A 12,454-nucleotide genomic window follows, 5' to 3' on the forward strand; every position below is an offset into this window, starting at 1 on the left:
CTATCACTTTCTTACCATACGCTTGTTGCAAATGATTTGATTTGAACAACAATAAAATAATTTATTGACGTTTGCTTGCTGGTAAATACGCATCCTCTTCTATCAGTTTTATTGAAAATTCAACATTCTAAAGTGTTAAATTGGATTTAAAACTTGTAAGTATACTATATACTTCTGCTGTTACTCGGCTTGTGCGCTATAAACAATCTACATTTTATATAACCTTAACGAGTTACGCCTAACTGCAACTTTGTTTTATTACAGTGCAATGGGTGAAAGATACAACATTCACAGTCAGCTAGAGCATCTTCAGAGCAAGTACATAGGTACTGGTCACGCAGACACGACTAAATACGAGTGGTTGACGAACCAGCATAGAGATTCCTGCTGCAGCTATATGGGACACCCTGATCTTCTAAGTTACTTTGCTATCGTGGAAAACGAATCAAAAGCCCGTGTGAAGTTCAACCTTATGGAAAGAATGCTACAGCCATGCGGGCCGCCGCCAGAGAAGCCTGAAGATTAATAGAATACAGAGAATATTAGGTTTTAAGGACTAATGTAATTGAATAACTGTTAAAGAATATAAGTAATTTGCATAAGTGGTTTTATTCATTGCCTGTAATAGAAAGTATGAATTCCCGAAGCACTTTCATAGTAACCTTAAGCTGGGCAAACTATTTTATTTCAAATGAATACTCAATGACTGTGTACATAAAAGGAGGGTGTTTGTTTAACACTGGTCTGTGGGAGGGAGGGTCATTTTGCTCTATAGTTAAAGGGGAAAAACAACTCCCCATTGGACCAGTTACACTAATGAGAAACACCCACAACATGTTAATGAACCTGATAGTTCAAGGGTTTGTAGAAAAAAGTAACAAAAGTTGATTTCATCCAGCATTTAATAAAGCTTTCCATTCCGCCATTTTTGCATCTAACGCTGCTTCTCTCTCCTTTGCTTCTTCTTCTAACTTCTTTCTTCTCTCGAAACAATGTACTACATTTAAAACAAGAATCCGTTGCATATTTGGAACTATTTTCTCGCATTCTTTTTCTAAAACTTCCATTGCTTTTGTTACACATTCGACATCCATAGAACCTATCTGTATAAAATCTGATATTTGTTTTAGTTCAGACAGCATAGACATGGTAATGACTCCGTGATTTTTTCCTTCGGTCGGTGGGCTCATTGTTGCTATGTTTTCTTCTGATTCGGTGGGGTCTGTGAACATGCGGTCTCCAATGATGGCAATGGAGCATGCTGTGATGATGTCGTACATAGGGACTGCAGCATCAGCTAATGCCAAGCCTGCAGCATTTATTGCTGCTGCTAAACAAGCTCCATCATGCTCCAGGATGTAGACAAAAACATCAATCTGAAATAAGAAAAATATCATCAATAATAATTTCTTTTGGTCTATGACCATATGACAAAGAACAACTGGATTTAAAAAAATATTATGCAGTTTTATTGTCTACTATTATTTTCTTTTTAATTTAGTGTGGTATGCTCCATACCTGCTGGCTGATTAAGGGGAGGCCTGTGCCCAGCAGTGGAACTTATAGTATGTTATGCTGCATAGAGCTCTTTACCTGATAGTTAGGGAACAAGTGTCTACACACAGCGGGCTCTAGAGCTTGTCTCAGTGCCACCGATAGGGCTTTCTCCTCAGCGTCGGGCGCGTGTGGACGCCGCTGGCGGGGACACGAAAATGGCGCGAACTTCACCTCACAGAATATTTGCCCCAGTTGACTGCAAAAAGTTTTTATTTACTTTTATTTGAGCTCCTAGCCAAGTAATAAGTACACATTACATTAAAGTTATTGTTGTTGAGGTTGCACCTGAATTCGTTTTGATGCGGTATTTCTCGAGGATCAAATACCGAGCATACCACTTTAGTTTTCTTCAACTCAACATACGATGATCCTTTCGCCTGAGACACCATATCCGTTCTGGCAACTGCAACAAAATCAAGACGTAAATTCTACCTGATCCATACTTTAAATATCTCATACAACCGAAGTAAACACATACAAAACATACACATGCTGCGGGATTCGTCCATCGCACGCCCGTCTTTTCGCAACTCATTTTCACCCACAAGATCACTATAAAGTTCATCGTAAGTTTTCAAATAATCTTTTGTAAAGCGTTTGTATGGTATACTGTCTTCTGGGCCGTTGAATCTACGGTAATCGAGGGGCATTTTTGGTTATAAAGTAATACAACGATATGACAGACAATTAGAAACTTGGAAAGGAAACACGCAAAAGTGACAGTGAGTGATTTTTTTTTTTTTTTTGTTTTGGTTTTCCCCTCAGAACAATAACTAAAGCATAGAAGGAAGGCTAAAATAGCAACAGAACTCTATAATTCTGCTCTACTTTATCTTACGGAACCGGCGTAATGTTAGACAAAGACGCATATACAAAAATTGTTTCGTAATTTCGTAGGTTGTCACAAGTTTAGTTATTGTTCTGAGGTTTTCCCCGAAGGGTAAGGGTTTTTTCGGCGGGAAACGGGAACGGGACAGTTGCTTTCTTCATTGAGTAATCTAAATAATTAATACGAAGTGGTGTTTTGTGGTTAATGATCGCATTAAGTTAGTCGGAAGACATTCGCGAGTGTTATTATATTGGAGTATTCAATAAACAAAGTGTATCTGCCTATTTTCGCTTCGTGCCGGGAAGCCGCTTCATAACTCAAAAGTTTATGCGGACTTTTGAGTTAATTCGTTTGGGGTTCGGAGTAGGAGTCTACTCCGAGGGTGGGGGCTTAGGTTTCATCATCATCACCTTTCATCATTTCATTAATCATCAAGAAAAAAAATACGTCAGACATGGCTGTATGGGCATAGTTCCCTTTGCCTTACCCTTCGGGGAAAACCAAAACAAAAAAAAAAAAACGAAGCGATCATTAACCACAAAACACCACTTAGGAAAGGGCGGGAAACGTCGAACTTGGCGGTCACGGTTTTTTCATTTCTCTATTTTTATTAATTTTATAACTTGTTTTGGATCAGTTAGGTAGTTATTGTATATATAGTATATCTATTAGTGTGTATATAAATTAGTTTGAGTGTATATATTCCGGGATATCTCGGTAAGTGAACTTTTTCTTTTTTCTCTACGATGGATCCCCCCGAAGACCCGGGGGGAACTGCTCCCGATATTGCTCTCACAGTAACAATATCTAATAATGAGGCTAGTATGGATACTGATTGCTCCCTCACACAAAACACTGGTGGACGTAAGAGAGCTTCTGCTCGTAGAATGTGCAAACATTGTAATAAAAGACGTAGAAAGCATCATGAAGGTAAGAAGGTCAGGGAAAGTGACTGTCATTGCACAGTAGCTTCCTCCCTCCCTCAAACATCACCAACTACGAGCGCTCACGACCATGGCTTTGATGATAGCATATCTATTACTCCCAATGTTGAGAATATTGAAAAAATAAATTCTTCCCCTCCTCAGCCCTCAGTGGCAAGATTGGTTTATCAATCATCAGATGCGGCCCCTTTTGTCATTCACGTTCAGAAAAAACAAACATTACCAGACAATAACACCTCCTTACATCCAGTCACCTTTGGTCGTTTCCTGAAAAGAAACGCAATCAATAACCTTATAAATGGTAGCCTCAAGAGAATAGGAAGAAATAGGCTTTCAGTCTCTTTCTCAAATTTTCAAGATGCTAATTCTTTCTTAAACAATCCCAATATTGAGTCTGAAAATTATAAGGCATTTATTCCTTCATTCAATGTCACACGTATGGGAATAGTTAGAGGTGTCCCTGCTGAATGGTCAGATGAGGAAGTACAGGAAAATATTTCTGTCCCAATAGGTTGTGGCAAAATTCTTAAAATAAGAAGGCTAAAAAGAAAGATAGAGGTTGACGGTAAAAGTCAACTTAAAACTACTGAATCAGTTGTGGTTACATTTGATGGTCAAGTTTTACCAAAGCGAATATTCATGTGCTATACATCATTAACGGTAGATCTTTATATATACCCAACTATTCAATGCTATAATTGCTGTCGATTTGGTCATGTGAAGGCTCAATGCCGGTCCAAGCCCAGATGTTACAAGTGTGGCCAAGGTCATACTGGTGATACTTGTCATATTCAGGAGGATGATTATAGTTGTTGCCTTTGCAAAGGTTCACATTTTGCCATAAGTAAAAAGTGCCTGGAATTGGAAAGACAAAAAGCTATTAAAGAAACTATGGCAAAAAGCTGTGTATCCTATGCGGAGGCATCAAAGTTTCATCCGCCTATTTCTCGTAAGTCATATGCTGATGCTTTGCTCACTTCCTCTAATGTATCCTCTTCTACTACAGCCTCTCAAAATGAATTCCTGAACACCAGTCATTCTATTGCAAATTCAACTCAGCAGACATCTTATAAAAAAACCGTTTTTATAAAACCCAAATCGCCTCCTAAACAAACACATGGCTATGACCGAACTGCTCATGAAGCTCTGATTAAAGATTATAATGTACCAGAACCATCTAATGGTTGTGCCCTAAATTATAAAGATGACTCATCAAATGTTAGTAATATACTTGATTTGATTTTATCTCTTATTAACTCTCTGTTTCAATCTAACGTTTTATCACCGTCCCACGCTGCCCCTGTAATTAATGCAATCACTCAGTTTTTCAACAAACACAATAATGGACAAAATCCTTCAGTGGAATTGCCGCAGTGTAACATCTAAAAAATCTGATTTAATATACTTAATTAATAAATATAAGCCTCGTATTCTTGCCTTACAAGAAACTTGGCTTAAGCCAAGTTATTCATTCCGAATTCCTGGTTATGCCTGTCTTAGGGAAGATCGCTCTGATGGGTATAATGGAGTTGCTTTGCTTGTCAAACATGCACTTTCTTTTACACATTTTCCTATCCCTAATCATTCTAATGAATTCTCAGTTATTGCAGTTTCCATAGACAACATTTGTTTTGTGTCTATTTACATCCCACACCCTTCAGCCCACATTATTCAAGAAGTAGTGGACATTTTCTTAACCCTTCCTAAGCCCTTTATTATATTAGGTGACTTTAATTGTCACCACCAGGCATGGGGAAGTTCACTATGTAATAGCGTAGGTAATTTACTTTTAGACCTTCTTGATTTTCAAAATCTATGTATTCTTAATTCAGGTTCTCCTACACGTCGTTCAGATCCAGGGCAGTCAATTAGCGCTCCTGACTTGTCCATTTGTTCCTCCAGTTTAGCACCCTTATTCACTTGGGAAACACTTTCTCTTACCTATGGAAGTGACCACTTCCCAATTATACTGTCATTTACATTCAATTTCTCTATTAATAAACCATATCCTAAAAAGAAACCACGTTTAAAATATTGTCTGACCGACGCTGATTGGCGTCTTTTTGGTGAGCGTTTGGAAAGCAGAGCTACTGATCTCCCCAATTTAAATCAGGGCGATGAATCTTTCTGTGCTGAAGCTCTGGCTAAAGCAATTATTGAGGTAGCTGATGAAACGTTTCCTCATAAAAAAGAGATGACGGATTTTATTCCATCTCCTCCATGGTGGGATAGTGAATGCACGATTGCGGTCAGGAGGAGAAAGGAGGCTGAATTGAGATATTGTGAATGTTCTACTACGGAAAATTTTAATTTGCTTTCTGAAATAATGTCAAATACTCGTAAACTTTTTAAGACCAAAAAATTTGAGAGCTGGAAATTATTTTGTTTATCCATATCTCCTAGTGTTAATCCATCTCTTGTATGGCGGAATATTAGGAGATTTAGATACGGTTTCAAGGAAACGTCATCTACTTTCCTTCCTCCTTCCTTGACTGATCCTTTTTTAAATAGATTGGCTCCACCATCTGTCCCTGAGAAAATAATAATTCCAATGTCCCTTCCTGTTGAAATTATTTCCAATCCTATTGGTCTTAATAGTCCATTTTCATTATCGGAACTAAAAGGAGTGTTGGAGAACGTAAAGGATTCAGCCCCAGGGTTAGACGGAATCCCTTATTCCTTTATTGCTCACCTCAGTGATGATACCCTGTCCTATTTTTTAAGTTTAATTAATTCTATAATGGTAACGGGTAATATTCCTACTTCATGGAAAAGCCAGCTGATTATTCCCATACTTAAATCCAACAAAAATCCCTCTGATTGTTTCTCTTATCGCCCAATAGCCCTCTCTTCTGTTTTAATGAAAATCAGTGAACATTTAGTTAAAGATCGGTTGGAATGGTTCATTGAAAGCAATCAATTGCTCAGTGAAAGTCAATTTGGATTTAGGAAGAGCAAAAGCACTATTGATAGCATTAGTATTTTTGTCACTGATATCCGTATAGCATTTTCTAAAAATCATTCTTTAGTTGCAGCATTTCTTGATATAAATGCTGCTTATGATAATGTTATTGTGAGTATTTTAAAAAATAGGCTTAATGATTTAAACGTTCCGATAATGCTGTGTAACTTTATTGTAAACATGTTATCAGAGAGATTTGTTAATATTTCCTTAGAAGATGGTGGCACCAAGTCTAGATATGTTTGGAAGGGTCTGCCTCAAGGATCTGTTCTCAGCCCATTATTATACAATATTTATACTTCAAACTTGGAGTCAGCTTTGGATAGTAATGTACAAATATTACAATACGCTGACGATTTATTATTATACTATACACATCAATCCGTGCAAAAAGCTTGTTCTTCTTTATCTTGTTCATTAAACCTGTTAAAGAAATGGTTGGATAGTAACGGTCTAGAATTATCCCCTACCAAAAGTTCAGTAGTACTGTTTTCTAGAATGCGATTACCGCCGCCAATATCCGTTTATTATAATAATACTGAAATTCCTGTTAAGACCAACGTCAAATTCCTAGGTGTTATACTAGATTCCAAAATGACTGGCATTCCCCACTGCGAGTATATTGTAAACAAATGTGAACGCTTACTGAATATTCTAAGGTGTCTTTCAGGAGTTTGGTGGGGGGCCCATCCATTCTGTATGAAACTACTTTACAATGCTTTAATAAGGAGTTTACTGGATTACGGTACTTTTTTGTTGGAACCTGGTAGTACAGTCGCATTCAAAAAACTAGACTCTATCCAATCAAAAGCTCTTAGACTAGTCTCTGGTGCCATGAAATCAAGTCCTATTAATGCTCTCCAGGTAGAGTGTGTAGATCCCCCTTTACAACTTCGACGACAGTATCTTTCCGATTCCTTTTTATTTCGTTCCCTTCAGTTCTCCAGTCATCCTCTTCATTCTAAGCTCAGATTACTGTCTGACTATGCTTCATCTGCCAGTTATTGGTTACACAAATCTATACCGTGTCTCGTTAACAGTTTTAGGAAATTTATTAATTTTCAGGCTCCTACCCATCAGTTTCCTTCTTCCCCACTTTTCTGTACAAATTTTGAGGCATTAATAATTTCCCCGGATGTTCGTTTAGATTTAGGAATAGCAAAGGATGACCCATTTGCTAACATTACTTTTAATAATCTGTTAGAAGAAAATTGGCCGGATTGTCATTACATATTCACTGATGCCTCTAAACATTCCTCTACTGGCTGTGTAGGGGTGGGTGTTTTTCATTCTCAATATGATATTGTACAAAGAGTAAAACTTCCTCCTGAATCTTCTGTGTTTACAGGCGAGTGTTATGCCATATTTAAAGCCCTTGAATATATCTTAATTTTTAAACTAACTAAATCAGTAATATTTTCCGATGCTAGGAGTGCTTTGCAAGCTCTAATTAGGTTCCCTTTTCGATCTAAATCTTTCCCTATAATCATTGATATTCGGGACAAATTGTTTAAATGTCAACAATTAGGATATTCAGTTTCTTTTGCATGGATTCCTGGCCACAATAACATTCCTGGTAATATAAAAGCAGATCAACTAGCCAATAGGGCTGTTGACGATGGTGACATGTTTCCCTATAATAATTACTGCCACGACCTGGGTTCTCTGCCAAGGGTATATCTCCGTGATCAGTGGAAGCAATCTTGGATAAGGAGCTCTGAGTCAAAAGGAAAATATTACTTCTCTATTCAAAGAGACATTCCTGCTAAACCCTGGTTTTTTAAATTGAAGTTGTGCAAACGTGCTACTAGTACAATCATTAGAATGCGATTGGGTCATGTTTGTTCTCCAGCTCATCTTGCCAGACTTCAGATAATTCAGAGCGATGCTTGTGAGTGCGGTACAGGTGTAGGTGATATTAATCATCTATTTCTTTCGTGTCCTCTCCTTGACCATACCCCTTTATATACATTTCTCCATTCTTTAAAAGTTCCTCTTCCTACTTCCATCCCTGTTCTGTTGCACAGTATGAATCCAGATATATACAAATATTTATCTATATGTATTATTAATAATGACCTTAAACTATAAATATCTCCATTATTTTATTCTAATTATTTATATAGAATTCCTGTTATATTTATTTTATCCTCCACCTTTCTGATCCTTTTTCTTTCCAAATTCCGTTCCTTGTTTTTCCTACGAATCCGTTTCCCTATCTTTGTCTGTGGCAAATGCGCAAGCCGCGCGAAGCCAAAACTTAAGAAAAAAAAAAAAAAAAAAAAACACCACTTCGTATTAATTATTTAGATTACTCAATGAAGAAAGCAACTGTCCCGTTCCCGTTTCCCGCCGAAAAGCCTGACAGTGAGTGAATAGCGAGACGATAGAGAGAGAGCGAGAGAACAATTGAAGAACAATTGAAAGTTTATGATAAATAATAATAATAATATCTTTAATAATAAATCAGTCATTTTTTGATAACAGAATATAAATAATGAGGCCACCACCGCAATGAAGGTAATGTGATCTAATTTTATTTACGAGTGAGGCGGTGTACCCCTTTCAAGTTTTTAAACCGAAATCAGTGCCAATGTAATACGTAAGACATGGCTGTATGGGCATAGTTCTCTTTGCCTTACCCTTCGGGGAAAACCAAAACAAAAAAAAAATCAGTGCCAATGCCAAATGTCATTTTGTCAATGTTCAATGTTGTAAATTAGAAAAATGTGGATACGCTTTTTCTAATAGAATATCGTTGTTGTACCTAAACAATATGTGGTAAATGCTGTTCGTCGATAACGATTGCTATTGATCAAGCGGACGGCCTATCTTGCTGAGTTTATAGAAAGAGTAAGTCATGATTTTGTACGTTCTCTTTAGGTGACGTTTCACGGTCTTGCATTTCGCAAATTATTTTTAATAATGTTAGAATTCTTGTTAAATTATTAGGTTATCGGTAATAGGTTTATGTGATAAACTGTTTCTGGTTTCGTGGTAACTACTTGATAAGGCATAGTTGAATTAACGACGCGGAATACAAGACATAGTTACCGAATGATAGCGTAGATAGTTATTGCCCAGTTTGTATCGTGGAGCAGTCATACTCAGTGATAATTGATTACCCATTGTGTGTAGTTTTATAAAACAGTTCTATATTGAATACAGTAATTTGTGTGGCAAACTGATTTCAAGGGTTTACTAGGCATGTAATTTGCCGAATATAATCTTTACTGTCATACAAAATTAAGATAATAATCCTACGTGACATGTGGATGTGTTTATATATCTAAGTGTGTCTTGTGACTCGCATATTAAATTAAAATACCCAAATATACTTGTATATTACTCTTCTAATCTCTAATTGACCTTGTAAACTTTTGTTTGAATTACCTACCGTGGAAAGGTATTTCAAGGTTAAATAGATTTCAAATTAATAGAAACAAATAAGTTTTATAAGGAGCTGATTACAAATTGTGTTCTATTTACCATCTTATTACTATTTGCGATTACCATAACACCTTTTCATGTAAGTATCTGTGTTGGGTTGATGGTGTTTCTTGCACGAATTACAGTGTATTTCGGAAATTAAACCACTTGTTATCACGTTGCGTTGTTTATTTTACGATACCTTGTCACAGAATTGCCATAGACAAAAAATATTTTTTACTTTTTAATTTAAATGGATTATTGATATAATACTAAGGTGAAGCGGGGTTTGTTTGTCGGTATGAATTTAATTTTACTTTATTTATTTATTATATTTTTACATATTAGCTTTACGCAAGAACAATCTGCTTAATTCAAAATTGTTGTTTTCACAGTTGTTTTCAATCGCACCTCAGTCACCAGTCACTTGTATTTTGTTATTAAACAGTTAACACTTTCAAGGACAGAACGTCTAATGACGTTTCGATTCCTAGGTGTCATATTTACCTATTATGAACCATCAATGACCCATGAGCTCTGTCCGTGAAAGGGTTAAATAGGTACCTCACCTCTAGGTAGATATTATTCAAAATTGCTAGTAAGTACAGGTATATCAGAAAAAAACATCTGTTTCTTACATATTATTTTGAATAACACACTATGCTTAAAAGGAGACTCCAATCACCTTTACTACTAATAAAGTACTTTGTATTCTATATTTTTTTTGCATCAATTTAAAGTGAGGGCTAAATATATTTTTAAGTATGAATGAATGATGAATGTTATAAGGCTTGTGGCTCTGTTTATCCCAATTGGTATAGCTACTGAACCCTTAACATGCTCGCTGGCATACAGGGAGTACCAATTTTACTACTAATTTTAGCATGCTGGTGTCAACATGATGCATGTAATATTATTATGTGCCATCACCTGATGTTCATTGTCTAAATTATTTACTATATAAACCAGTTTATTATATGGTATACTGAACTAGATAACCAACATACTAAGTAGGTACTTAGTTTTACTTTGCCATGTAAACTAATTTCTTATAAATTACGTAAGAAGGGTTAGGTATTTATAGTTACTATTTTTTTTGTAGGCTTTAGGTATTTATTTCGGGTTTTTTTGGAGGACCTTTGACACTTATTAAGTTCCACTTAATGGGCCATCCATGTGTAAATGCCGAAAATAGAGCCCACTGCCTACTACTACGATATTTACTGAGGGTGGTATTAATAAACTAATCTCAGCTTAAGATCATGTCAATGTGACAGTTCTTATATAAAAACAGGGACTAGAGCATGATCTTGAGGGCAGTCTCAGCTGAGATTAGTTTATTAATACCACCCTAAATGTGCCAATGATTCAGAAAAAACATTGTACAAGAAATAAAACGAAAAACCTTGCAATGTACTATACTGCTTATCATGAACAGTCATACCATGTAATGTACTGTTTACAATAACCAGTTAAATAAATAATCTGTAAATGTCACATTGTGTCTGAGATGGTTGTTGGTACTCTGTCTCTCGTTGTAGATACAGTAATTGTCTTTATGGCTACTTCTTCAAACATCGGAAGCCAATATCTTTTACGTAAACACAAAAAATATCCTAGTTCTCTAAATATCTTTGGTTCTTTTTGCAAATATCCAGTTAGAACTTACGTAAGTAGGGGACAAAATATTTTTCCGTTAATTGTAATGATATTGACATCTGGTCATGTTTGAAGCCTGATACACAACAGCAAGAGTGTTTAGTAGTTTTTTACTCTCAACTATTTTTTCTTTACATGAGTTTTGGACATATTAATCCCTGTATAGTGAAAGACCCCGGAGTTACTTATATCAGTAAGTAGTAACCGGGACCAACGGCTTAACGTGCCTTCCGAAGCACGGATCTTACTTTCGGACAATCAGGTGATCAGCCTGTAATGTCCTAAGGAAACTAAGGATCATAAAGTAATTTTTGTGATATTTCCCTACTGGGATTCGAACCCGGGCCGAATCGTGAGCCTAACGCTCAACCACTGGACCACCGAGGCAGCTAATCAGTATATAAACTGTGAAATAAATGTAGGAATAATTTACATTTCAGTTGTACAATGCTTCGGAGACGGACAGCGTGGTTGGCGGCCGGCGCTTTCGCCGTGTCTTCAGCGTTCGCGATGGCGGACTCCACGGCAGCGCCTACGCCTAGTGAGGTATGATTGATTAGTTAATGTATCAGCATTGGCGTAAACGTGGAAACAATTTATTCATATTCGCTGCAGTTGATTATTGACACCAAAACTTACACAAAAAAAAACACAGAGAGTAGCAAATTCTTTTAATCTATCTTCTGTTGGGATGTAGGGCGCGAATAACAGATTTCCACTCCTGGCGAGGCTGCAAAAGTTCGCGAGGAGCAAAATAATCGTACACTAAATTTATTTTTTTAACATAACATAACAAATACTTTATTGCACAAACAGGAAAAAACAAAATACAAAACAAAAGAGAAATAGAATTAGTACAATAGGCGGCCTTATAATGTATAGTGTTATGTGTTGCTTTTTATTTCACTATTTGTCTGTGTCCTTTTTAACCTCCTAGGAATCACTAGGCTAGTATTTCCTTTTCCTGCATGCCACCCAAATAAATAAAACAAAGAGCCAAACAAACAGAGCAAACTTGCGTATGTCATATCAGAAATTAACTAAAAGTAAACTGTAAATAAACTGTTATGTAAA

The 12,454-nt window shown here is 36.4% G+C and overlaps 3 protein-coding genes across 4 annotated transcripts in view; 1 reads left to right on the forward strand and 2 right to left on the reverse strand.

The window, feature by feature from the left end:
- Positions 1-12,454, reverse strand: part of LOC126376630 (probable peroxisomal membrane protein PEX13) — a 325,664-nt gene that overhangs the window by 16,564 nt on the left and 296,646 nt on the right. The window lies entirely within an intron of this gene.
- Positions 35-603, forward strand: LOC126376750 (splicing factor 3B subunit 5). Its single transcript, XM_050024318.1, has 2 exons — positions 35-155; positions 265-603. Exon 2 carries the CDS (start codon positions 269-271, stop codon positions 524-526), a length of 258 nt encoding a protein of 85 aa, XP_049880275.1. The 5' UTR covers positions 35-155; positions 265-268; the 3' UTR covers positions 527-603.
- Positions 885-2,258, reverse strand: LOC126376668 (exosome complex component MTR3-like). Of its 2 annotated transcripts, none has more exons than XM_050024216.1 (4): positions 2,045-2,258; positions 1,843-1,960; positions 1,594-1,753; positions 885-1,376 (listed from the first exon to the last, which is right to left on the reverse strand). In XM_050024216.1, exons 1-4 carry the CDS (start codon positions 2,205-2,207, stop codon positions 891-893), a joined length of 927 nt encoding a protein of 308 aa, XP_049880173.1. In that variant the 5' UTR covers positions 2,208-2,258; the 3' UTR covers positions 885-890. The 2 variants fall into 2 exon arrangements, with proteins under 2 accessions (XP_049880173.1, XP_049880172.1); XM_050024215.1 differs by having other exon boundaries at positions 2,036-2,258.

This window comes from Pectinophora gossypiella, chromosome 21 (genome assembly GCF_024362695.1).
Source record: "Pectinophora gossypiella chromosome 21, ilPecGoss1.1, whole genome shotgun sequence".
Lineage (NCBI taxonomy): Eukaryota > Metazoa > Arthropoda > Insecta > Lepidoptera > Gelechiidae > Pectinophora > Pectinophora gossypiella.